The sequence below is a fragment of the Balaenoptera musculus genome, chromosome 3 (assembly GCF_009873245.2).
Source record: "Balaenoptera musculus isolate JJ_BM4_2016_0621 chromosome 3, mBalMus1.pri.v3, whole genome shotgun sequence".
Taxonomy (NCBI): Eukaryota; Metazoa; Chordata; class Mammalia; order Artiodactyla; family Balaenopteridae; genus Balaenoptera; species Balaenoptera musculus.
The window spans coordinates 117,287,647-117,314,129 of NC_045787.1; the positions used below are offsets into that span (position 1 = coordinate 117,287,647).

A 26,483-nucleotide genomic window follows, 5' to 3' on the forward strand; every position below is an offset into this window, starting at 1 on the left:
ATAAGGTGCTGGGAATAAAGACTTTTCCTTCCTTAAAAAAATGAATCAGGATCTGAATAAGGGGTTGACATATTTTCAGATTCTCTTTTAACCTATATGTTCCCTTCCATCTCCTTTTATCCCTTGAGATTTACTTGTTGAAGAAATCAGGACACTGGTCACTGGTGAAAAGCAAAGAACACTGTCACAGTGCCAGGACAGTCCCCAGCAGCTAGCATCTCAGGTTTTTCTGACATTCCTGCCTTCTTGCCACTGCCTTCAATAACGCTGGATTCTGAGCCCAGCAGACCTGGGGTCAAATCCTGGCTTGGTATTTACTTGCTATAAGCTCTCAGTAAGCAAAGGACATGTTAACTATTCTATACTTCATATCTGTCGGTTATAAAATGAAGATAATACCTATTAGGCAGCATTGTTTTAATAATTAGAAAGAATGGGTGATAAGCCTCTGTCACTGTATCTGACGTTAAATAGGAATTCTGGGACAAAATCTTTTCCTGGGTGCTGGGAGCAGTTTTAATCTCTGCTCAGCCTACCTCCCTCACCCCCCAACCTAAACACGGAGTAAACTGCAGAATTCTAAGCCATTCTCTGTAACAAAGGATTCTAGAAATACCCTCCATTTTATTCTGGGTTTTGGGAGGGGAAGTAACAGGGTAAAAGCATAACAAAGAGAACAGATGGAATAAACACCCAGCCCCCAGCCTGAGTCTGCAGATGCAGCTGCTGGTTTTCGTCACACTGCTGGTTTTTTCCTTTCTTTGTTCCTAAGGTGGAAGCCAGGAAAGGGTGGGCGGAGGGGAGGGGGAAGGGGTGGGGATGAGGGCAGGACCATCATCACTGTTACAGAAAGTCACCTGATAGTCTCCTCCAATCCCTGGTCTCTGACCTCACAATCTGGAACCTGAGCCAAAATGGCTCAACTGCGCACGCCCCGTGGCTGAAAAGAAAAATGCAAGCAGAACAGGAATGCAAGGAGAATAGGAAAAGGGGGACGTTCTTCTTGGAAGGATTTTAGCAGTTTTTCTTGCAAAGAGGAAATTTAAACACACACAGACAGACAGGAGAGTGCCTTATCTTCTCATCTAATAGATCCAAGAGGAAAAATCACTGACTTTAAGTACAGAGGTGGAGTGCTGAGGATCAGGAGGGATGAATGATTCCATCCCATCTTGCAGACATGGGGCTACCAATGCCCTTTTGTTGTGTAACTGGGGCTCCCTTACCCAGGGGAGCGGACAAAAGAATAAATAGCTTTTTAAGTTGTAATCTGGCTTTTCAAAGAGAAGCAAGCTAGGATCATTAGGGAGAATGAAGTAAAAGATGCTGTTATCTGCTCTGCAGAACTGGGTATTAGCACTCTGCCTTGCAGAAATTAATTTATTAGGTCCAAATACTCTAGAAACCCCCTTTTCAAGCATTCTGGACACTAGCAAATTTCCTTCTTAACCCTTTTGTCTTTCCCATTATAAAAATAAGAGACCACAGTATAGAAAAGTTGAAGGGAAAAAAAATCTAGCACCCTAACAAAATCTGTTATAATATTCTGGTACATTCCCTTTCAGACTTTTACTTCTGCATTTTTTTCTGTAAAATACAACTGCAATAAGGGTTGAATATAATTATTTTCTGCATATTCCCACCTAACACTGTATCTTGAGCATTCTTGCATGTTGCTCCAAAGGCGATGGACCAGAGTCATAAAATGGGATAGTTACAGGGTATTAAGTTCTACAGCAATTATCTCCAGAACAAAAACTAAGTAGGAAGGCCATACCCTTTTATGGGTAGTGTCCCTGTGCTAGTGACACAAAGCTCTGCTCCTACTCCAGGGAAGTAGCTGGAGGTCTGGAAGGCCCCTTAGCAGAAATTCTCAAGTCTCTCTTCCCCATACCGCAGTGGCTGTAAGGCTCTAGTATGAATTGCTGTACGTTTAGCGTTGGTGTTGGTAACTAACTGTTCAGTCGTTACATGAAAGAGTTTGCAAGGAAAGCAGGGAGAACACAAGGACACGTGCACACTAAGATGCAATCAGATCAAATGGGTTACTGCAGGGACTGTTTCCAAAAAAAGGACAGGTTACTTCATTACTATATGTATTTCTGTTTTATCGTAGTGTTCATTATAAAAGTGATAACTAAAAAAAATTTTTAATTTAGAATTTTTTTTTAAATGAGAAAGGTCTCTATGTACTAATAAGAAAAATCTCCAGGATATACAAGCAAGGTATAGAACAGTACAGACAATACTTTTGGTAAGGGGAGGGAGGATAAGAATCTGTATTAGTATTTGCTACAATTGCATTTTTCAAAAACTCTAAAAGAAATTAATAAAAATGGTTACTTCTAGGGAGTTCCCTGGAAGTCCAGTGGTTAGGACTCAGTGCTTTCACTCCCTGGTCAGGGAACTAAGATCCCCGCAAGCTACATGGCACAGAGAGCGAGGGAGAAGGTTGGGATGCATGAATACTAGGAAGGGAATTAAGACTTTTTAAAAATATCATCTTTACTTCTGAACTACCTATATTACCTACATAAAAAATACATAATAGAGATGCAGAAAGAAAAGACCCAGAGGAAACATTCTATAGTGGAGACACCCTCTGTACTCCCTGAAAACTAGTCTGCCCAACCTCATGTTAGGAGGCAGATTTGTCCCATACCAACAGAAAAGCAAGTTCAGACCGAATGATTCCCAAAGAGTCTAAGGGATCCTCAGAACAGTGCTTCTTCTTTGAGGCAGAACTGCTGGGCTCCAGTAGGAGCCCAAGAGCACTGGATCACTCTTCTGCAAAACCCATCCGAAGCCCAGCTCTGCTCTGACATTCCCCTGAGATCCCATTCCTCTTCCTACACACATCTCTAATCCCTACCAACTCCAGGTCTCCATGCTGAGAGAACAACCAAACTTGAATAAGAGTTATAGCTGCACAGCTGCAACATCTTTCATCATAATCTGGACTTCCTCCAGTTCCTCACAGCTCCACCTTTGTTGTGTGGGCCTGAGAGACCTCTCATCATCTGCCCTCCATCCACCCTCTCCAGGCTAGTCAGTCTTGAAGTGCTTCCCAGCTACTTCACTGACTCCAGAGAACTTCTTCAGAACCATCCTTCTAAGATGCCTATCGAGACCTGGCTGGGAGGAACGCAAGAAAAGAATTTTGTAAAAGCAAGTGTGGTACCAGTTAACAGAAAATGTCACATTGTTTCCTAATTGATCATGCATGACCTCCATAAAAACAAGGATAATTGTACAACACTCACTCTGATAGACACATCAAAATGTTATTACAAGAAAAAGTAGAAAGCAGCTTCTAGACTACAGCAGAGAGTGGGAAGACAGCGAGCAGAAAATGGAAAAAGAAATAAATACTGAAGCAATGGATCAAGCCATATTAGTGTATTCCATGAGGAGCTTGTTAAAAAATATCCTTCTACAGTCCTTGTAACTTGTAATCTCTGGAGATGGAGCCCAGGAATTTATACCTTTAACAAACTCCTCATGTAATCCTTATGCACACTCAAGTTTGGGAATTACTGGTAGAAATAGATATTTAAGGATAAGGACTAACTGCACTAAGATGACAGAAATTTAGGCAATACTCATCCCACACTAGATGGCCTGAGTCTCAGACAATGCCATATAAAAGAACATTTTGTCAGAAATAAAATCTGGAATCTGTAGGTAATGGGAGATAGGACCTTGGGTTTAAAAGATACAGTTTCAGTCTGTGTATGTCTAGAATAGTAACAGAGGCACAAACTAAAGTCTGAATAGCTAGAAAGAGGCTCTAAAACTGGGATTATTTTAAGATAATCAGGAGTTAACAAATGACAGAAGGGTTGACTGTAAAAACCTTTCTGCAGCAGCAAATTCTACCCAAGATAGGCTAGGGGAATTCCCTGAAGGAAATTAATTAATTCAGTATAGTATCCCTGGGAAATTATCAGTATATAATCAGTGGGTAGTTCTATTGTGTGCCTAAAGCAGCTATTCAGTAGAAATTGAGACAAAGATGGTGTTAGGAATGTGTATATAATGGGATTACAAAATGAACTACCAAGCTGGTAAAATTTAAGCCCCTCTTTAAGCCCTCTGAAATGAAGGCTATGCTTTCATGAAAATATCAGACTAAAACAAAAACAAACTCAAAAGCATTCTCCAGCCTCTGGGCCCCCAAAAGAGCACGAATATTGCTCCTATAAAAATACAAGCTGCAACTGGACAAGATCCTTTCATTAAAGGGCAAGCTATAGCTTCCTGTCTTCGTTTTACTTATCAGTCCTCCAAGTGAATTTCCTGACCGGTAGAGGGCAGCATACCAGGCAGTGTGTATTTGAAAACAACAGAGGTTGCCTCTCTCTAACGTGACTGCGTCACTACCAGACGTAACAATGACACATCTAAAATAGAAGAGCTCCATGTGCCATCTGGTGGTGAAAAAGGAGAAGAGCACACTGCAGATAAAATATATCAAATTCCTCTAGTTTAGAAGGAATTAAAGTTTAATTATCTTTATCTGATGACACCCTGCCTTAAATCTCCACCAGTAAGTCTTCCGTGGAATCTATACCAGCAGCCTTCATGCAAAAGCTTTAAAGTTTCACACCAGTTTAGCTCTCTATCCCCAAATACTGGTTGTAAGCAAGGAGGAAGTCCTAATGCCTGGCCCCAGTGCATGGGATAAGAAGCATGAAATTCAGACCAAAACAAGCAAACCAACACAAGAACTTAGAAAGCTGTCAAAACAAGAGTGAGATGTAGACAGATAACACCAAAGACAGCTTATTCAAGGAAAAAAGAAAAATACAGTAAGAGAACCGTAAGTTTAGAACTGAAAGGTATCTTTAGGTTTATCTATCTCATTTTACAGATGAGGAGAGAGTCAAGGTATGAAGGATAACCTTTGGTTCAGTCTCATTAGTGGTCAGATTAAAACAAGGTAACACTTTTTTGCCCTATCAGAAATTATGATAGTTTCTTATTCCTGGTGGAAGTGTAAAGTGGTACAATCCTACACCTAGCAATTTGGGCTCAGAAATTTTACTTTTAAGAATTTACCGTGCAGAAATACAAGTATGCAGGGATAAATATAAAATATTTCTGGCAGCATTGTTTGTTGTTATATAAAAAATCAGTAATTTAAATTCTCAATAAGGGATCGTCTTGTACTATTTTATTTATCTGACACAGTTCAACTATCCATTAAAAATAACGAGGCAGAATATGAAAAAGAATATATATATGTATAATTGAATCACTTTGCTGTACACCAGAAACTAACACAGCATTGTAAATCAACTATACTTCAATTTAAAAAAAAGAAGAAAAAAGAAATGAGGTAGATCTATATCTAATGATATCAAGGATATTTAAGGATATTATCTATATCTAATGATTTCAAGAGATGCTAAAACATGTCAAGCAAAAGGCAGAGCAGTGTATACCAAATGGGATCACACACATTACATTAAAAATATGTATATACCCTCACATTTCTATAATTTTATCTTTTAATTCCCCTGCCCCTTAATTTTCCAGTAAGGTTCTATTTGAAAATTTCCCACATTTTCTTCCCTGAACTAAAGGAGAAAAGGATTTTACCTATTCCTTTATTAGAATAACATATGCATATGAAAGATATGGTTAACCATGGTCGAGAGGGGAGAAGGAGATTTTATACTTTCAGTGTATTCTATACATTTGTTGAAATGAGGATGTCACGTTGGCCCAGAAACTGGCTTTAGACAGGAACATGGTCACAGAGGAAGACACAGAAAGTAGGTAAAAGTAATGGTGGGAGCCTGTGGAAGCTCCTCTTCTGATTCAATTTTCTCAGTGAAATAGAAAGAAAACATCCTCAACTGAGAATGAGGATGAGGGAGGTGTTGGGCTTTTGAGGAGAGAAAAGGTGCAAAATAATCATTTAGGAGAGTAGGAAACTGAATAGACTAGAAATATTTAATATCTGTTGCCTGGCAAGGCCAAGCAACATTGCCAACTGAGCAGAGGAGAGACAGGAGAAAAAAACAGCCAGTGAGGCAGGAGAAAGAGACCCTGCTGTCCTGAAAGCCAAGAGAAGAAAGTGTATCAAGGAGAGCAAGTTGTATCCTTTTCTCCAGTGTGTCCACTTGCACAGCTACAGGTGCAGGGTGGATAGATATGGAATTAACCAGGACTGTGATCTTGCGAACCAAGTAAGATGAAATGAGAGAGAAATGGGGAAAGAAAAAAAAAAAAACCTAGGGAAGGGTTATTATAATTATTAATGATAATTTTACCTGAGGAGAGTGAAGTCTTCAAGGGGGTGAAGGACAGTGAAAACTGAAGGATAAGTGTAGTGGCGTCTCAGTGGGGCTGGAGGATTGTTGGGGTCAGGGTACCAAAGACAGCAAGGTAAAAAGATAGAAGGTGGTACAATTAAGAAACACCCTCTCATCTTTTTTCTGTTTCTAAACTCACATCCATAGCACCCTGTTTTGAATTTTGGGACCGTATCTTGGGTTCTCTAGAATGAAACTATTTCAGCATTTTATTTTGTGCTGTTACTATGGTTCAATTTCTCTTCACTTAGCATTACATCTAGTTTTTACAGCAACAATGGATACATTATTTTTTGGACATAAATTGTATCTTTCACAAGAAAAAAAAAATGGAAGATGGGTGGTATGAAATTGAGATCGTGGAGGGGCTGCAGTTCTGGTGATGACCATAAGACAGATGGGTGAGATGGGGTGAAGGACACATCACTAGAAAAGAAGAGTGCCAGGAAATGTGAGGCCAGAATATTGGGAGGATCATGACCCTTTTATATAGAAATTGCTAAGAATTAACAAGGAGTACTGGAGTACTACAGAGGAATAACTTGGGGTGTTAGTAGACGACAGCACAAAGAGAGAAATTGGGTGATTATGACTTGATGTCATGAGATTCAAAATTATGGGTTTTTAGGAAAGAAAAAGGTGGACTGATCTGAAAGTGGCAGTGAAGAACAAAGAGGACATCTACCCCATCTTCAGGTCCATTGGGGTGAGGTTTATGAAAGGAAAAAAAACAACACATGAGAGGGCAAAAGGGAAAAGCCCGGTTTCTGTTAGAGCAACACAGTGAAGTCGATGATACAGGAGATTTTGTTAGTAATGGACCATGAATTCCAGAGGGCACAGTGGACAGGTTTCAAGAGCTCAGGTGGGATGGGAGGAGGAGGCAGAATAGCAGACACACAGAACCTATGGGGATTCGAGTATGGGAGATGAGGGTAACCTGGGAGTCTGGGCCTTCCTGTGGTGAGTGACATAAACCTAGATAAATGACACAATATTAGATCCAGTGGGTTCAAGGCAAATAGTGATGGCAAGGTTTGGAGTTTAGAGGGATATGTGAGGGGGTAGTTGCGGTTCTTCTTTTATACCACTGATGATGGGAGATCACAACCCAGAGGAAGTGTGGTACTTATTCCACATGCAGGAGTCCTCATAACCCCAGGTGATACAGGTAGATTTATGTTTTTAAATCACAAGGGTGTACTATCTGATATTACAGAACTTCCCAACTGCTTTGAGCTAACGGTCTGACCCTGCTCAAAATCCAAGAGAAGTTAGTAATTAAAAGACAAATGTTCACTTGAACAGCACTTCTGGTCCTAATCCTATACACCTGAAACGGTAGGGAACTGATGAAACAGACACCCTTCTGCCAAAAGAATCACTGACTAAGGTGGAGCATGATGAGCTCTTAGAAAAATCTTATTTCTAGAGGTTAAAGTTGCAGAGGCTGTAAAGATTCACTAAGGTGTTTCCTGATAAGGATCCAACTGGGTGGGTGCTACCTAGTGGACAGAAAAGGATCACAGGGAAAAGGAAAAAGACCCTTAGATCCCTTTTGGGAAAGATGGGATTGCTTCCCCAACACAGGCTCCTGTTGCAGACTGAAGCCTTAAGCAAGAAGGTTCTGGGACAGCAGTGGACAGGTAAACCTACTGCTTGTCACCAATAGTTCTGACTTGTGCAACTACAGCACAAACCTTGGAATCTGGGCCGACAGTCAAATCCTAATTAGAATACTGTTATTGTTTATGAAATTCTCAGCTTTTTGCCAGGATCTTACTTTTTAGCCAGAGTTCTTTCAACATTACTGCTATTAACCACTTGTAGAACTGCTCTGATGCTCGTAATTCCTGAAATGCATCTCACACTTTTAACAGGGAGAGGGTCTAACGCTATATATTGTCCACTGCCGCACACCTACTAAGGACGATTAGCTTATGGATCTTATAAGTCCAGAAGTTTTTTTGGAAGGAAGGAATAAACCTAAAAAGAAAAACATCACTGTATTAGGACATCAGTTATCACTCACCACCCTATGTTTTAAGAGGTGAAACTTTTAATGGGATCATGATATCAACAAAAGGGAGTAAGAGTTAGAAGGAAAGCAGAATGAAAAACTAGTTATCTTGTACATACAAATAATGACCTGAGGCCACCACAGTGATGAAAATGCTCCCTAGGAGAAGATGAAAAGTAATAAAATTTAACTACTGAACATGTTCCCAAGGAATTCAAGAAGCAGATTCAACAAAGAAACCATGATAGAAGACTCCTGGCTGATCACCATAAGCATGAGAGTGAAAAGGGACTAGAAGTTTTACAGCATTGCCTATCAAATCAAAATTCAAAATATTCTCTGTCAAGGAATAAATCAACTAAGTAAATTCCTGATTTACAGAAAGTCAAGAGATTAGAAACAAGAGAATAATCCTTAAGAGAGAAAAAATGCATAAAAGAATCTGTAGTATAAATTTGAGGACCACTTCCTCTCTCTTAGCTCTTCTTAGTAAAAGGCACACATCTTCCTGAACCTTAATGAAGCAGTGGCTGGAGACCTTTGACTACAGGAGGCAGATGTCAAGAGTAAGGCGGATGTTTTCTTTGATGTTCATTCCTGGAGGAGCCATCATTATATGGGAGGTTTCAGGTACCACTAAAATATAAGGGGGATACAGCCACGCTTAACAAACAGCAGAGAGTTGTGTTTAGCAAGTCAGAGATGAAACAATGCAATATTATGAAAACCTTGTGTCCAGATAACTTCCTCATCAAGACTGGCAACTACTGGGCTGAAATCATCTAAGCAAGATGTCTACTGTACTAGATATGCATGTCGTGCTTCTCCAGCTGGATTAGTTTTGCTAGAGTTGAATATACTGTAATCAGAACATGGCTCCTCTTCTTCAACCCTAAATATCTGGTATCTTACTTTCCCTAATCTAACGTTGTTCCTTTTTTGTACTCGTAAGAGTCACTTCCAATTCAAGAATACTTGTGACAGAATGAATGAGGTGGTAGCAGAAGCCAGCATACCTCCTTCCTCAAGCTTCTGTCTGGATCTAAGCTTTCAGAAGCTCTTAGGGCAGGGACATACACATCTGGGAAGCAGGGGGTTACAGCAGGACTTTGGAGTCACAGTCTGGAGTCTGAATCCTGCCGCTGGCACTTACTATAGGGCCTTGAAAAAATTATTTAACCCATATCTCTACTTCATCTGGAAGATGAAATAGTTATAGAGTGGCAATGAGTATTTATCTATCATTTAATTATACCATCAATATTAAGGCTATGAATGAGAGACCTGGTAACTGAAACTGGTTATCTACTTGAAAAAAGGATTAAGAATGAAGGTATTCTGAAATGTTATACTAGAGATGTTCAAAGCACCAAAAGCAAAGTAAACCTTGCCTTCATACTGAGGAGCTCTAGATCCTCTCACCTCTGAAGTTTCCTTAGCTTGAAATTCCTTACCTGATAAAAACCTAAACTCTAAGAAGCCTGAAAAGTCTTTTTTACTAAAGTGTTTTTGGGGGGCCATATTGAAAGAAAGGGGCTACTTGGGAGGAGTCTGTATTAAGTCTGCCAACCAAGAGAGGGAGGCTCAAAACTGCATCAGGTAAAAACAAAAACAAAAACAAAAACAAAACTGCATCAGGAAAGGCAGAGCAGAGGAGTTACCCTGATCACAGTGGGTACTGTGGCACCGGGTCCACATGCAGCACCTCCATCTGCTACTTGATGCCCATGTACACGATGTCAAAGCAACTATTCTGTCACCAAGAAATACACATTAGAACAAGCCCTGACATTCAAATACTGCTTGCATCACCATAGATTTGCAGAGTAACTCAAAGGAAAAGAAAGGAAGAAAACGTAGAAGAAAAAATTAAACCAAACATTAAAGTCAGTAAAACACTGAAAATGCAAAGAAGAAATAATTTTTAAAGGGAGCAGCATTTGTTTCTTGGGAGAAGATGACTGGAAACATACAGATGTAGTGTGGTTGATGACAAGCAGGAAGGTTTCGCTGCATGTGATAACTGTTAGAGTTGGGTAAACCATGAGTACTTGTTTGACAGGAAAAAGAAATCTCTCCCAGGAATTTCTTAAAATGATTAAGATTTAGGATGTTTGGAAAATTGTTCATGATTTAATAATTTTCAAGAACACCTTCTCTAGTGCTTCCTAATAAAAAGACTGGGAAATTGGCTTCTCTGGTGGCGCAGTGGTTGAGAATCTGCCTGCCAATGCAGGCGACACGGGTTCAAGCCCTGGTCTGGGAAGATCCCACATGCCGTGGAGCAACTGGGCCCATGAGCCACAATTACTGAGCTTGCGCGTCTGGAGCCTGTGCTCTGCAACAAGAGAGGCCGCAATAGCGAGAGGCCTGCGCACCGCGATGAAGAGTGGCCCCCACTTGCCGCAACTAGAGAAAGCCCTCGCACAGAAACGAAGACCCAACACAGCCATAAATAAATAAATAAATAAATAAAAAAAAAAAAAAAAAAAAAGACTGGGAAATTAAGACAGGGTGCCAATTTAACACCTGAAAGTCCTAACTAAAGATATTTAAAGACTAGCTAGAAATGTCCTTCGTCAAAGTAGCAGCAAACTACTAATGATGATTATTATTACATGAAAATCAATACTGACACTAAACTAAACTAAATTGACTAATTCATACTTATTCCTTTCAGATTAAGATACAGAGATTTCTAAGAATAATTTAAGAGGGTGGGGGGGAGCCAAAGCTGTCAGGAAGTTAGAATCATCAATGAACAGAAAGTAGTTTCCAGGGCAGAAATTGAAGGCTAAAGGAACATTAAAAAGTTTGGTTACACTGTTGAAAATAACAAACGATGAGATAAGGTCTTGCTTAGGTATTTAAAAAATACTACATACCAGGACTTCCCTGGTGGCGCAGTGGTTAAGAATCTGCCTGCCAATGCAGGGGACATGGGTTCAAGCCCTGGTCTGGGAAGATCTCACATGCCGCAGAGCAACTAAGCCCACGTGCCACAACTACTGAGCCTTACGCTCTAGAGCCCGCGAACCACAACTACTGAAGCCCGCACGCCTAGAGCCCGTGCTCCGCAACAAGAGAAGCCACCGCAATGAGAAGCCCAAGCACCGCAATGAAGAGTAGCTCCCGCTCGCCACAACTAGAGAGAAAAGCCCTTGCACAGCAGTGAAGACCCAACGCAGCCAAAAAAAAAAAAAAATATATATATACACACACACACACACGTGCACACACACACACACACACACACACTATATACCAATTCACAGTGGGAATATAATGCCAAGGCAAACCACTAAACTGCAGAAAACTCCACTGCAATCAACAGCAATACAAATGTACAGGATAAAAGAAGGATGGTGACAGAGCAGGGAGGAAAAGGGACCCAGTCAGTGTACATTTGCAGTGGCACTCAGAATGCAGCCACCAGAAAGAAATGACACCAAAGGCCAACACAGGGATACATTCTGTGAACTTACAAATTTAGCAAATTTGATTTTGATTTTCATTGTCAACTAGTCTTTGTTGATATTCTAGAGTAGTATAAGTGGTCATTATCACAGCATTTTTAACAGCAGGCAGAAGTAACTCTCCGAGCTGAACTTTAGTTCATAAGGTGATATATCTCTTAGAGGAAAAGGCAACTTTGCCTGGAATGCTAGGGCAAGAGGGCAGGCCTGAGCACTGTGATCTTTGACTCCTAGATACATACACGTAACTAGGGGCTGCCAGAGGCACAGGTTTCTTTTTTTTTTTTGTATTTTGGCTGTGTCATGCCATGCAGCATGCGGGATGATTCCCTGACTAGGGATCAAACCCAGGCCTCTGCAGTGAAAGCACCGAATCCTAACCACGAGGCCACCAGAAAACTCCCTCTGTTAGGTATCTTATTAGAATGAAGTACAGCCTAGTCCCATCAGATCACTTAAGGAAAAAAGTAGTAATTGTTTTTAAAAATGCTTATTTACTGGCAGGGGGAGGGAAGGAGTGCTCTGAAGTTGCACTTAATTGTCATCACTAGGGTCATAATAAACCTCTAAAATAAACAAAAAAGCTGGAAGATGGAAATACAAGATTATTAGGTTATAACTGTCATTAGGTACATGACAATATCTTTCAAATACTGCATCCCTCTTGGGAAATAACTGTAAGTGTCCCATCACAAAACAGCACGAAACCACAAGAATTAGGAAGTGAAGAAAGAAAAGGGCAAAATAGATCAGCTCTTCTAAGATAAAGGGGAAGATATGAAGGCGAAGAAGAAAAGCAAGAATTTATATGAAAAGACAGACCAGAAGTCAAGGCCCCTGGATCTGGTCTTATACCCTTGGGCAAGCTACCTAACTAATCAGGCTATGTAAGCTATGGAATGGAGATAATATACACCCAACCTATCTCATAAGGTTTCTTTGCAGTCCTAATAGGGTAAAATATGTTAAAGCACTTTGAAATTTGTAAAATACAACACAAATGTAAAGTAACAGTATTATTATTTAAGTTGTCCCTCACCTTCCAAAGAAAGAGCAAGTATACTGTAGCTTCAGCTTAAAATAATTTTCTTCCCTGTCAGCTAACATCAGAGCTACTGGTCCTTCTGGACTCTTAAAAAAAAACTAGCAAAAGAGAAATCAATCCCCAATTTCTAGTCTTAGTTTTCTAAAGAGAAATCCCTTTACATCTGTTTCATTTTTTTCTCTAATATTCAAGAGACCCAACTACAAGGCTCTTCTGTATTCTTACCTTTTGAAGCTGCAGGAGCAAAGTGCCAGGAAGGAGAAAGCATCAAATATTGGAAAGAAATGGAAAAAAGAAAAGGGATCACATATGGTTCTTTGTTATCATACAAAGACAGTTGTTCAGCCACCTCACCTACTAAAGACTCTGCTCAGCTCTTATCAATTACATATGTAGGTCTCAAGATGGCACCTTAAAGGCAGTGCCAGAATCCATTCAAGAGTATCATCAAAATGATACTCTCAGCCCAGCCTGAGCTCTGTCACATTAATCTCATATCCCCACAAGTTACACTTGTGTAAAATACCTACATGCATGTAAAATACCTACATGCAAAAAAACTGGGGGGAAAAATACGTACATGCAACAGTTCTCTTTGCCAACTCCAGCATCCCCAGAATACAAAACCAGCTTATTTTCTTCTGAATAGGAACTCCCAGCTCTCTTCAACCCTCACCCAGGGAAGGGAAAGAAATGGGAGACCCCCTTAACAAATGCTCTAAGTCCTACACTCGCCCTTTGCATGAAAGAGGAAAGGACTCACTCTTGGTCTGGGCAGAAAAGGTAAGGGTAAGTTTGGCGAAAAGTTCATTGTTCTCAAATCGGTCCTCCTTCACCTTTGTCCAGAAGCAGTCTTGGGAAAGGTCCTCAGCAACAAACTGTGGATACAGGCAGGTGTTAAGAGTTACTAAACTGAGCTCTGTACTTTCCATCCTAGAAAACTGATTAAGATGCAAAAGAAGCAGCTGGCTGGTTATTGTCAACATCATACTAGAATAAGACTAACCTGAGACACAGAGAACAGCTATGCTCTTTGTGGTGGGACCAGGAGATGATGATTCCAGGTTATGTGTCTATTGGTGATCATTCAACAACTAGAATCACTTATGCTGCTTATCCTCCTTCTAACCCCAAATCCTCTACTTTTAGAAGCATTAAGGCTTTATTTCACATCTTCCCTTGCTCTACATTACACTCTTCCCATCAGGGTGGCGAACTGTACCAAATTTGTTCATTTTATGAACAAATTCCTAAGCTCCTTTATTTTAACTTGGTTTCCAGAAGCAAAAGGCTGATGCAGAATCACAGCGCTCTCAAACACATACTGTGCCATGCAAACATATCCTGTGTAACTTATTTACCGGGGTGTGGCGGGGGGGCGGTGGGAGTGGTAGGGAGTTGTATTCATAAATCCATGATTTTTGGATCAGCAAAATTATCAGTACCTTGCAGATTGGTGAAATGACTATTATCAAACTGTGTGGTATCCCATGGCACTCATATCCTCAGAGAAAAGGGCAAAAACATTAACTTAAGGATAAGTTTAGGTTTTGCAGCAGAGTATAGGGCTCGAAGAACTCTCCCAAGTGATATCCAGCATATAGGATATGCCTATTATCTGCTGAATAAACATATACATGAGTGGAACTTGAAGACAGACAGATGTGAGCCATAAGAAAGGGAAGCCAAACCATGCACAAAACACAAAGTAGGAAACTGAAGTGGTTTCTTAAAATCCACAGATGAAGAGATGGACAGAAATTCTCACCTTGGACCAGTTTGGCCTCCGGAGCTGTACCTCTGGCTTGTAAAGTTTCTTTGGGGTTAATCCAAATGGCAGAACTGGGGCTGCAGGAACTCCAAAAGGGAGAGGTGGAGGAATACCAGGGCCTCCAGGAAATGGAGGGGGTGGAGGGATTCCACCAGGAAGAGGGGGAGGGGGAGGTAGCATTCCTGGTCCTCCAGGCAAGGGAGGAGGAGGTGGGGGGATGCCAACACCCCCAGGCAAAGGGGGAGGTGGGGGGATGCAGGCACCCCCAGGCAGAGGAGGGGGTGGGGGGATGCAGGCACCCCCAGGCAGAGGGGGAGGTGGGGGGATGCAGGCACCCCCAGGCAGAGGAGGGGGTGGGGGGATGTAGGCACCCCCAGGCAGAGGAGGGGGTGGGGGGATATAGGCACCCCCAGGCAAAGGGGGAGGTGGGGGGATGCAGGCACCCCCAGGCAGAGGAGGGGGTGGGGGGATGTAGGCACCCCCAGGCAGAGGAGGAGGAGGAGGTGGTGGAGGAGGAATGGCCCCACCCCCAGGAAGAGGGGGTGTGGAGGCTATGCTAACCTCTCCTGGTAAAGGGGGTGAGGGGGGAATGACAGGTTCAGAGTCACCAGGTAAAGGAGGGGCAGGGGGAAAAGTAGCACTGTTAGGAGGGGCTAAAGCAGTAACTGCAGTGGAGAGTGAAGCCACTTCTTTCTTGGCATCTTCCAGTTCCTTGGACAGCTTGGCAACCTACAGAAATAACACCAATGGGAGTACTTCTCACCCCACTTCAGGGACCACTGGGGCTGGAAAGGACCTAAGAAATTACTTAATCCAAACTTCTCATTTTACACATGAAGGGAGTGAAAGGAGTCAGACAGTTGAAAGGCTCCACCTGAAGTCACATAGTTATTTAGTGACAGAGACAAAACTAGAATTCAGGTCTTCATGTTCCTAGTTCAGTATGCTCTGCATTAAAAAGGCAACTTCAAAGTTTATGTTAAACTCTCTCTTTGATTAGAAAATGCAAAGAGCAGGACTTCCCTGGTAGCGCAGTGGTTAAGAATCTGCCTGCCAACGCAGGGACACGGGTTCAATCCCTGGTCTGGGAAGATCCCACATGCCGCGGAGCAACTAAGCCTGTGCACCACAACTACAGAGCCTGAGCTCTAGAGCCTGCGAGCCACAACTACTGAGCCTGCATGCTGCAACTACTGAAGCCCACGTGCCTAGAGCCCATGCTCCGCAACAAGAGAAGCCACTGCAATGAGAAGCCTGCACACAGCAACGAAGAGTAGCCCCCGCTCACCGCAACTAGAGAAAGCCCAGCGCAGCAACAAAGACCCAACGCAGCCAAAAATAAAAGTAATTAATTAATTAATTAATTAATTTTTAAAAAAAGAAAGAAAATGCAATGATCAAGTAAATCAAATATTCTAGGTATATAATTAACATATGTGCTATACAGGTAATTATATAACCACATAGGTGATCAAGTTATCAAGTATCACAGATCATATAAATATCTACAACTGCAGAGAGAGTGTATGGGCATAAATCTGTCCAGAGATGACTAAAATAAGAGAAAAATAGCAAATATGAGAACAGTTTATTTAGTATTTACTCCTAAGTTTATTAGAAGGCTATTATCTTTATTTCTGGGTAGTACTGTGACTCATTTATTCTTTGTGTTGTTCTGTATTTTCCAAATTTTCTATCTTATGTATCACTTACTCCCAAAACAAAACAGCTTATGATTTTAAAAATATGCACCATCTAAGTAGATTACCTATTAGTATCTGAACCCTCCCTGGGAGTAAGATGACAGAGTCCTGCTCCAACACAAGCTCACCCAGAGGCTGCTGACGGCAGTTACAGGTCACTCTGCCTTCCCTGTTCAGATATTACCTCTCCTGTGAGCTGAGACACTTCTGCTTCCAGGTTCTGTTTCTCTGTGGCAATTTTTTCCTGTTCAGAATCCAATGCATCCTTTTCTCCCTGAAGATCCCGGAGCTTCTGCTCAAAGTCACTTTCCATCTTTTTCATTTCCACCTGTAGCTCATGTCGGGCTGTTAACTCTGAGTCCAGCTAGAGGAGAAAGAAATCAGGCTCCTGGTAAGCTCCCCATCTCAGCAAAGCCCAGGTGTTATTCCCCATAATTTACTGTTTTGTGCTAATCCTTGATCTGTTGAGCTCACAGACCCAAGGGATGCCTGGAAAAAAGGCCACCATGATTTCGACCTTAAAATCAAGGTTACAGGAGTGGGAAGCCAGGGATTATTTCCGTAGTCTATCTATACTTTGAGTTATTTTAAAAAACAGCAACAACTAAGATTTTAAAGACATTTAACCAGGACAGCTAAGGTGCACAATCCCAGTAGTCTCATGGATCAAAAACCTATCAACAATAGGAGTCCTTAATCAAAGAGAAAAAGAGAATTCAGACATATTCCAGTTCCTATTGTTCTATGGATAAAAGGCCTGAGACGCCAAGCAAACTCGAGTGCTGTCAATGTTATATGAGAGTGTCACCTGTCTTTCCTCCTGCTCAGGGGCCCAAGAACTGTGCAAACTCACGACTGACTAGCTCCTCATGATCACATCCATACCACTTTCTCCACTGAGTAACCTACACCAGAAAGGTTTCCCCTAGGAACTGCTATTGTGTGCTGAACACTGAATATATCACAGGTAATTGTTTCACATGTCAGAAAAATCAAAATCCTTAGACAAAGAAAGATATACTCCAATTATTTTTGATCTCTCATACATACCTTTTTTTCCAGCTCTGTAGCTTTGGCTTCAGATTTCTCCACCTTTGTTTTATCAATCATTTGATCTAAAAAGAAGGCCAACAGTCAGAAAGTCAAGTTCCCAATTCTCGTCTTCCCCTCTCACTGCCTAAGCCCTTCCACATAACCAAAGGGCAGTCTTTGTTCTTTTTGTTTATTTTTCTTATCCTTCTTAATGTTCTGTACTAGACAAAGAAATGGAACTTTCAGTTAAGTTCAACATATAATTTCTGAGTGCCTATTATGCAGTAAGGCCACCATGCTGGGTGGCACAGAGAACGCCTACAAGTAATATTTATGAATCTCTGGGACCAGCAGGAGTAGCAGACAATAGCTGAAGTCCCTTCAAAAGGTGGGGTGGTGTATGAGACAGGATAAATTTTTAGAATTATGTAGAAATAAACTAAAGGCCTGTATATTCCTAGCACATATATTGGTTATATCACCTAAGAAAGGGTGAAAATGGAAATACCGGGGGCTAGAAAAGTATCTTCTCTGAAATTTTCACTGAAAGAAAGATGCAAAATGAAAGACAGAAGAGATGTTTTATGGAACCAGACAGGCAAATATGCTTACCAATCAATCCCTCAATATCAATCTGGAGGTGCCGGCACTTGAAGTCAGGATCAGCCCCATTCTTGTGCAGAACTATCTGAGAAATACATTCTTCAATCAACTTATAGTACTGTGGTCTACAGAAGAAACAAAATAAGGTTATTAAAGGAAAACCAAAATATAATTTTGGTATTCAGGATCAAGAAAGGTAACTGCTTTGACAGCAGAAGGACCTGAGGATAAATGTTCTGGAAAAGACCTTTTCATAAAATTAACAGAGTATTGCTGCCATGCTAAGAAATCCCCCTCTTCCACATCAGCTACCCCATCTACTTCAGATAGTCAAAACTTCTTGCCATCTGCCTCCGAGTGCAAATCCTTTTCCATCTAAAATTTGAGCTTGATCCTGCCTGTGATGGATAGTACTATTGCTGAATCTCTACTCTACTGCTTGAATCTCATGTTCCAACATGAATGAACTTTAAATTGCTGCCTTCCTTTGCTATCATCTTTACTCCACCCCACCACCCCATTCCAAAAGAGGGAGGCAGTTCACCTTATACACTCTCATCTCTTCCATAGAGATGCCTTTCTGTTGGATTAAAGGGACAACTGGCAACTCCCTTTATGTCTGAAACTAAAAATGAACTCTAATCCATGTCTTTGTCTTTTCCTTTCCTCTCTACAGACAATCTTTGAATTTAAGAATTTTGCACTCTCCACTTAGGCTCAAATTCAAAACTTTCCACAGGTGTACCATCTTACCTGGCCTCATAGTCATTTCGGACTAAAAGTAGGTGCTGCAGGACGGACAGGAAGTGTTGCTCTGCCTTTGAATCCTTCACTGTGTTTAAGAGAATCTGGAAGACTTCATTTAAATCAGTGGAAAAGAAGAAGAGGCTAAGGAAAGCATATATTTAGAAACTATGTTTGACAGGTAGCTTGCCCAACTCTCGGGAGAAGTAGCAAGATGGCACTTCTATTCTAACAGCTGTTCCTCCTGTAAACCCTGCCCTAAACTTGAAGCTCTATAAACTTTCTTTGGCCAGGGGTCCAGTGAGTCAGGGGGTACTATACACAGAGACAGAAAACTCCTAGTACTTGGCTTGAAAATCGAGCAGTAGACAGACACAAAAAGGTAACTGCCTTAAAGGCACTTGGGGCAAGTATCAATAGGTAACCAAATTACTCCCCCTGTCCGTCTCATGGACACATACAAGAGAGCAAATTACAACCTCACTCCCTGACTTGTCTGTGTTCTCCAAAAACCAGCTCTACATCTTAATAAGCTAAGCTATCATGTTCTAGGAGGTCTATACTAATTTTGATGGCTGCTTCCATGTTGAGCAACCCTCAGATCACCTTTCCCAACTTCTCTGGTCCACACTGAGGTAAATATATCCAATGGCAATCAAAAGGCACCTGCCTAATCTACAAAGAAGACAGGGCTAATGCCCTAGTGTAAGTCATCAACTCCACACCATCCCTTACAGGGATCTACAACTGAATGCAACTGAATGTCTTGTGTCTTCAACCCAGTCAGTAAAAGGATATTCCATCTCCATTCGAATGTCATCCAGCCGTCCCTTCAGGTCATAGGAATCTTCTTCTCCTTGTTCATCAAACACATTTAGTTGCACTCTCATATCATCATTTTCAATCTCTCGAAGGTCCTGTCAACAGCAAAAGTATAGGCCAGGGAACCCAAAAGTGTCCTATGCTGGTTAAAACCCCAAACATTTCAACCTGGGTTTTTTTTTTTTTTTTTTTAATTTTTAAAATTTTGGCGTGCCGCATGGCTTGCGGGATCTCAGTTCCCCAACCAGGAATTGAACCCGGCCCACGGCAGTGAAAGTGCTGAATCCTAACCACTAGACCACCAGGGCACTCCCTCAACCTGGTTTTTAAACTGAAAACCAAAGTCATCCCAGGGATGATGGGGTTATAAGAGCAGGAAGGAACCAGCCCAGCCTTTCTAATGAAGTGTTGCATCTCACCTGCAACACTTGATGCAGCCCCAAGCGCATCAGTTCGCTTCGGATGTGAACTCGGAAGTCAAGTTCTTCAGCTGGTGTGATGAGAGCATTGATCAGCTGTAGGCATCCCACCTAAAATAAGAAAATTCAGCAGCTGTGTCAATGTTAACTCCTAGAGATCAAGATTCCATTCTCTTTACATGCATTCTGAGGCCCCCAAATATAACCTAGAAGATTCAGTACAAAAACTACAAGAATGACTTCCTTATACATAGCAATACAACTTGGTTTAAACACAGGTCTGGAGAGCTCAGAGGTCTAAAGTATTCCAGGGATTCTATGGTATAATTTGTTCTAGGCCTTGATTTTTCTAGCTTGTAAATAAATACCATGCCTTTTTTTCCATCTCATAATGAGGAAAACAGTTCTTTCTCTGCCTTCTTGGAGAGAAGGGTAATCATTTTCCCTTCAGAAAGAACTTTGAAATACATATCATTGGTAACCACTCCACGTGTTCTCTTAAAAGGTCAAATGAACTTAAGTCTTTCTATCTTGAATTCTACTTTTGGGCCAAGTTTCACAGGTATACATGCCTTGAGAGCAATGGAGGTCCCACTTTTTAATCCATCCAGCAGTGGCTGAAAACGTTCCACCTCATCCATTTCAGCTCTTTCTGTCATCGCCTCCAAAACTCTTTCATTCCTGCCAGAGAGTAAGGAAAGGGAGAGAACTGGTCAGGTGCTCTGACACAGACAGGTACACAACAGGTATGTTATACAGAGGCACAGATCAGTTAGGAAACAGACATTATCAATGTTCTGGATTTCTCACATTATTCTTCTCATCACCTAAGGCAGAGGCCAGATCAACAGGAAACTAAGGACCATCTCTTCAGAAAAATGCACTCCCTAAAATCCGCCCCAGACTCCTACCTATATTTACCAAATTAAGACCCCATGTTCTATGGCATATAAATTGGTACAACTTTTGGAGGGGCATTTAACAGTACCAATTTTTTAATGCACATAACATTGGCCTACTTCTAGAAAATCTATCCAACATAAACACATAAATATGAAATAATATATGTACAAAGAATATATGCACAAGAATTAATAATAAAATTTTTTATCATCTGGAGCAGGGGTCAGAATGTGCTAAAAAAAAATTCTACCTAAAAGTCTAGCAATGAAGGAATCATTAAATTATGGGACATACAGCGTATGAAATGCTAAACAGCCACTAAAGATAATAAGATAGATCTAGAAGTACTGCCAGAGAAGAATGTCCAAGAGCTACTGTTAAGCTGAAAAGAATGGTGGTATGATTTAGCTTTTGTTAAACCAAACCCCTCCACAAAAAAAAAATCTATCCTATACATGAGATTGGTTTTATAGGCATAAGCCATCTTTCCTTAATTCTAAGAAACCATCTTTTGGAGTGGCAGGTGTGTTAGAATTTAGTAAATATTTGTCTGTGCTAGAAAATGATCTGTGAGACTGTACCACACCATTAACAGTGGTTACCTCTGCAGAATAGGGTTTGCCAAAGGGATGACGTTGTTAAATTGTACTTCATATACTTCTATGTTGTTTGAATTTTTAAAATAATGTTGTGTTACTTCTGAATTTTAAAAAAAAGTAAAAAGAAACCCTTGTCCTAGACAATACAGACATTAATGGAGATCTAGGAGATCCTGCTGTACCTTTGACAACCAGTGGTACATGCAGAACAGCTTCCATCTCTTAACAATCTTTCTTAAATATTAAGATACACAGTGTTCATGTAAGAAATATAGTCTTACCTAGTATTTAAGACTAAGTGGACACCCAAGCAACTTAATATTCCTCTAGACTAAGGAAGACGATAAAAAAAAATAGAGAAGAGAAATAATTCCAGTCACATACATGTCTTCTGGCTGTGGTAGGATACAAAGAGCAGAAAGCAGCTTAGCTGCATCAATCATCATGTTGGGAACAGCAGGATCCATGGCTCTGACCAGCAGCAGAATTCCTTCTTCTGTCTCCAACATGGTCTTGATTCCAAACTGGTAGGACAAAAAGAGAAAAGGGAGGCTTAAAAATGAGAGCATCTAACCAAGGACAAGTTTACGGGTTCTTATGGATTGAATGGTGTTCCTCCCAAAATTCGTATGTTTAAGTCCTAACCCCCATTACCTCAGAACGTAACCTTATTTGGAAATAGTGTCATTGGCAGGTGTAATTAGATTACCATGAGGTCAGACTAGAGTAGGGTGGGCTCTTAATCCCATATAATGGTTATCTTCATAAAAAGGGGAAATTTGGACACAGACGTGCACACAGGGAGAACGCCATGTGAACACAAAAGCAGAGATTGGAGTGATGCATCTACAAGCCAAGGAATGTCAAAGATTGCCAGCAAGACACCAGAAGCTAGGAGAGAGGCATGGGACATACCCTCTCTCACAGCCTTCAGAAGGAACCAAACCTATCAACACCTTATCTTGAACTTATCGCCTCTAGAACTGTGAGATAAATGAACTTCTGTTGTTTAAGACACCCAGTTTGTAGTACTTTGTTATAGCAACCCTAGCAAACTAATATAGGGTAGAACACTTTTTCCAATGTAGCTAAACAGAAATGAGCATAGCAAAATAATTTTCTAGCAGACACAACAGAATTCTATGTCTTCCAAGAATAAAAACTTTGATTCTTATGTTTCTTTTCAATGCTCCCCCTAAGCCAGTGGAATAATTATAACAAAATTAAACAGGGAGGAAGACAGATTTGCACTCAGGAACAAATAACTGTAGGTTCCCTAAGTTGAAATACTAAACAGACAAAAAAAGAAAAAGAGAAAGAGAAAGACAGAGAGAGAGAAAGAGAAAGAGAAAGAAAAAGAAAGAAGGAAGGAAGGAAGGAAGAAAAGATCGTACAGTAGGAATAGACTGGGGAAAAAACAACAACAAATAAGACGAAAATAAAGTAAACCTTCCAAAAATAATAACTACAGGTCAGGAAATTTAAGAACTAGCAAAAGAAAGTATAAACAGAAGAAGAAAATTAAGCCTATCCTCTGAAACAGACATTACAACTGAGGGAAAAGATCCATAAAAATATGTGTATGTGGCGATCAAAAAGTTACGATACTAAAAGGGAAAGCTAGAAGCCTTGAACCTCATATTCCTAGGTCTTTTTTTGAGTTTGCCAACAGAAGAGAAAAAACAGCGGTCACGATGGGGGTTGAATGAGAATGGGAAATATCTCACCTTGTTGTTCATAAAAGCTTTCAAGCAGCGGATGATCTCATGCTTGTTACGGCTATCGTAGCTTCTGCATGTAGAAGACATAATCAGTGAAGTCCCTTTATTCTATACCCCTCCCCCATTTGACTTTTCAATCTTGTAAACAAGGGTCTTAGGAACACTCCCAACTAGTAGCTGAGTAAATTCTAGCACATAGCACTCTACCCTAAAACACTGGCAAAAAGAGGTAGCTGAAGAAAGAACCATTGGTTAATCCTCTCATAAACCAAGAATTCAGTATTACATTAAAATCTTCCCTTCAACTCCCTGTAGGCTCCTAAGGGCTAAATTCTATCAGGATAACATCCCACCTATTACTGCTTGCCTCACTGCGTCAGAGGTTTCAAGTCTGTACGTTCAGGAGGTAGAGGTCCTGTGTTTTGTTTTGGAAAGATCCCAGGAAGTAGAGAAATCATTTTGGGTCAGGCTGGCTTCAAGGTAGCCTAACCTAAGACAGTGCAAGGTATCCCCAGAATTATTCCAATCCTGAAGACTATCATAAAGCTAGTCCCAAACTGATCAAGTGTATTATAAGACTTCCAAATGAGATATGACCCAGACCAGATCACAGGAGAGCTTTAGACTCAATCAGACCCTATTTCCAGACTGGATAAGAACCTGTGCTGGGAGACTCACAATCTTATGTGGTATATATCTTGTGTTATTCACCGTGAAATTTAAGTTCCTCCTTTTCCTGTACCTATAATCATCATTCATTCTCCAGTCACCCCTATGATAAACCCCATTCTCAGCTAACAGCATAATATCCTAGTCCATAACTTTCCATTTAACTGCCATTTTCTCCTTTAGAGCAAACAGCCAAGTCCTCTACTACCCTCCACCTAGAAGATGCCAAGACTTGGAAGTCCTCACCCAGCAGTCTCATCTTTCTCATCATGAAGTCGTTTAAGGATGTCCAACAAGGAAGCCAGGCCCTCAGCACCAAATGTTTGCACCCAACTGTAAGGAAGAGACAAAGACGATGCAATATCAAATCAAATCAATAAATATCCACCAAAATAAAGTGTATCCTGGCAACTCTTTACTCCCAATCCAAAACATTCTCATACTTCCCTGACTCCTTTGATCTCTAATCCCCACCAGTGAGCTCCAACATTGGGCTCTCACTCCTGTTACTACCTCAGAATCCTCACCTGACAGGGTTGTTGTTGAGGGAGACACGAAGGGACTCCAGGCAGCTAAGCAGAGGCATATCCCGCAAGCCCGACCTCAGCTCCTGAATGTACATCATGGCTGACCTAGAGCTCTCCTTTTGACTCATGCCCTGGAAAGGAGCATATAGAGATTAGTAAGCACTGGACTCAGTCATAAATTGGACCAGAATTAGTTAACAGTTTAAACAATATGAGGGCAAACACCCATTACACATACCACCAAACTATGTGAGACTCAGAATTTCCTTCCCATTACCCATACATACTTCATGAAGATCGAATCAAGCAAAATTATGTAAGAAAAGTAACTCAAATGAGAGTAAAAAATGAGTAGGTTTATATGAAAGAATGAAATAGAACTGATGTGGACATGAAATGTTCTATAAAAGTAGCAAAACAAACAGGTCCAAGATAAGGGCACAGTCTCCCATGTCATGGGTACCTGCCCCAGGACTCACAGCCTTGGAGGTGTGCAAGTACTGGGACACCATCTCTCTCTTGATGATAATGTCCTTCTCCCTCAAAGGTTGCTGTTTTTCCTCGTTCAGGTTCATATCCAACTAGAAACGGGAGGAAAAAAGGGGGAAAAATTGCCTTGAATTCCTTACAAGTTTTCAATGTTTAATGTTTAGTATACTTAGTAAAAAGATGAACACACTAAATACTTACTGAATAAATAAATTTTCCTGATCCTTAGAGACTTAAGCTATTATAGATGATGGGAATTTCTTAGGGATAAATGTGGTTAACATTTTATTATAAATCCCAACAGACATTTTTATACACATACACTAAATTTTTTCCTAACAAAAGTGGACTCTCAATATAGAGGGAAAACATATTTTGCATTATTGAAAGAAAAGCAAACATAGTATTTTCTGCACTTAGGATGGACCTTAATAATCTCTTCAGACTGAAGCACTGGATGACTGGCATCATGCAAACAGCAGCAAAATCTGCACCACTCTAGGGCCTAGACACCCATTACCCCTGGTTAACTAAGTCCCTGTACAAACTCCTTTCCCATGAAGAAAGAACTGGAAACTGTGACAAATTCCCTCAACAGACATAACCTGGAGTGTGTTATTGGGGGAAAGGCTCTGCTTGACCCTGTTGCATATATAACCATGTGTCTGAGCCTCCTATTTCTGTGAGCACAAGTTTAACCCTAACAAGTCCAGAATATTATTTGAAATGGGGAAAGCATAGGAGAAAAAAAAGGATATATTCAATTTCTTCCCCATGTGTGTGTTTGTGTATGTGTGTGATGTGTGAAGGAATCACCATCACCAAATTGTCACAGTAATAATTTGACTTCTTTCTGACTCAATTCCTGGTGCTTTCTTCCTCCTTTTACAGATAAATTGAACAAAGAAGTTGCAAAATACTGGCCCTCAGGTTGAATCAGACCCAAAGATAAAGTATGTTTTGTCTGGGTAGCTCAACATTTTAAATTTGAGAGACTTCATATAAAAATATGAATTTATAGCACCAAAGGATGCAATCAGCAAATTTAAGATTATGGAAAACTCTACAGGTCAAACAGTTTCTTCAACAAATTTTTTATAACAAGAGCAAGGATTAAAGAGAGGGAGGAAAACCTATAGTTCAAATGAAACTTAGTAGAATATCACAATGGACCTTACCTGGAATTGTGATTTGAACAAACAAATTGTTTTTTTTTAAATGACCTAATTAGGGAAATCTGAATGCTGGCTATGATATTTGTTTTTTAAAAAACAATTTTTGTTTTTTTAAAAAAATAGAGATTTCTGGTTTCTTCTGAAAAATAGAAATATCTGGCACTACTGGGCTAGCATTCCCAACTGGAATGCTACAAAACCTACTGGAACTGAATTGTGGCTGGAGTTTATCAAAAATGCCAAAAGTCCTTCATTTTACTGCAGTCCCTTCTCCTTTTTATCATCTTCTATGTAGCCTGCTTAACTTATTTATGCTTCCTCCCTTGGCCCTAAAGACATCTAAATTTGCAATCCAAGGCCAAGAGACTGTCTTGATAGATCATACTCTTAGACTCTTAACACACCTGGATTATTATGAGACAAACTGAAAGCTTCAATGAAA

The 26,483-nt window shown here is 40.6% G+C and overlaps 1 protein-coding gene across 4 annotated transcripts in view; it reads right to left on the bottom strand.

Moving 5' to 3' along the window:
- Positions 1–26,483, bottom strand: part of DIAPH1 (diaphanous related formin 1) — a 97,186-nt gene that overhangs the window by 41,575 nt on the left and 29,128 nt on the right. For all 4 annotated transcript variants that reach the window (XM_036846232.1, XM_036846236.1, XM_036846233.1 and 1 more), the window contains 15 exons: positions 24,857–24,958; positions 24,378–24,508; positions 24,097–24,183; positions 23,188–23,251; positions 21,845–21,984; positions 20,531–20,639; positions 19,959–20,069; positions 19,516–19,634; positions 18,727–18,843; positions 17,983–18,098; positions 17,389–17,453; positions 16,523–16,702; positions 14,633–15,364; positions 13,628–13,742; positions 13,090–13,098 (listed from right to left, as the gene is read on the bottom strand). In XM_036846232.1, coding sequence (XP_036702127.1) covers positions 13,090–13,098; positions 13,628–13,742; positions 14,633–15,364; positions 16,523–16,702; positions 17,389–17,453; positions 17,983–18,098; positions 18,727–18,843; positions 19,516–19,634; positions 19,959–20,069; positions 20,531–20,639; positions 21,845–21,984; positions 23,188–23,251; positions 24,097–24,183; positions 24,378–24,508; positions 24,857–24,958 — 2,197 coding nt within the window. The remainder of the gene's footprint in view (positions 1–13,089; positions 13,099–13,627; positions 13,743–14,632; positions 15,365–16,522; positions 16,703–17,388; positions 17,454–17,982; positions 18,099–18,726; positions 18,844–19,515; positions 19,635–19,958; positions 20,070–20,530; positions 20,640–21,844; positions 21,985–23,187; positions 23,252–24,096; positions 24,184–24,377; positions 24,509–24,856; positions 24,959–26,483) is intronic.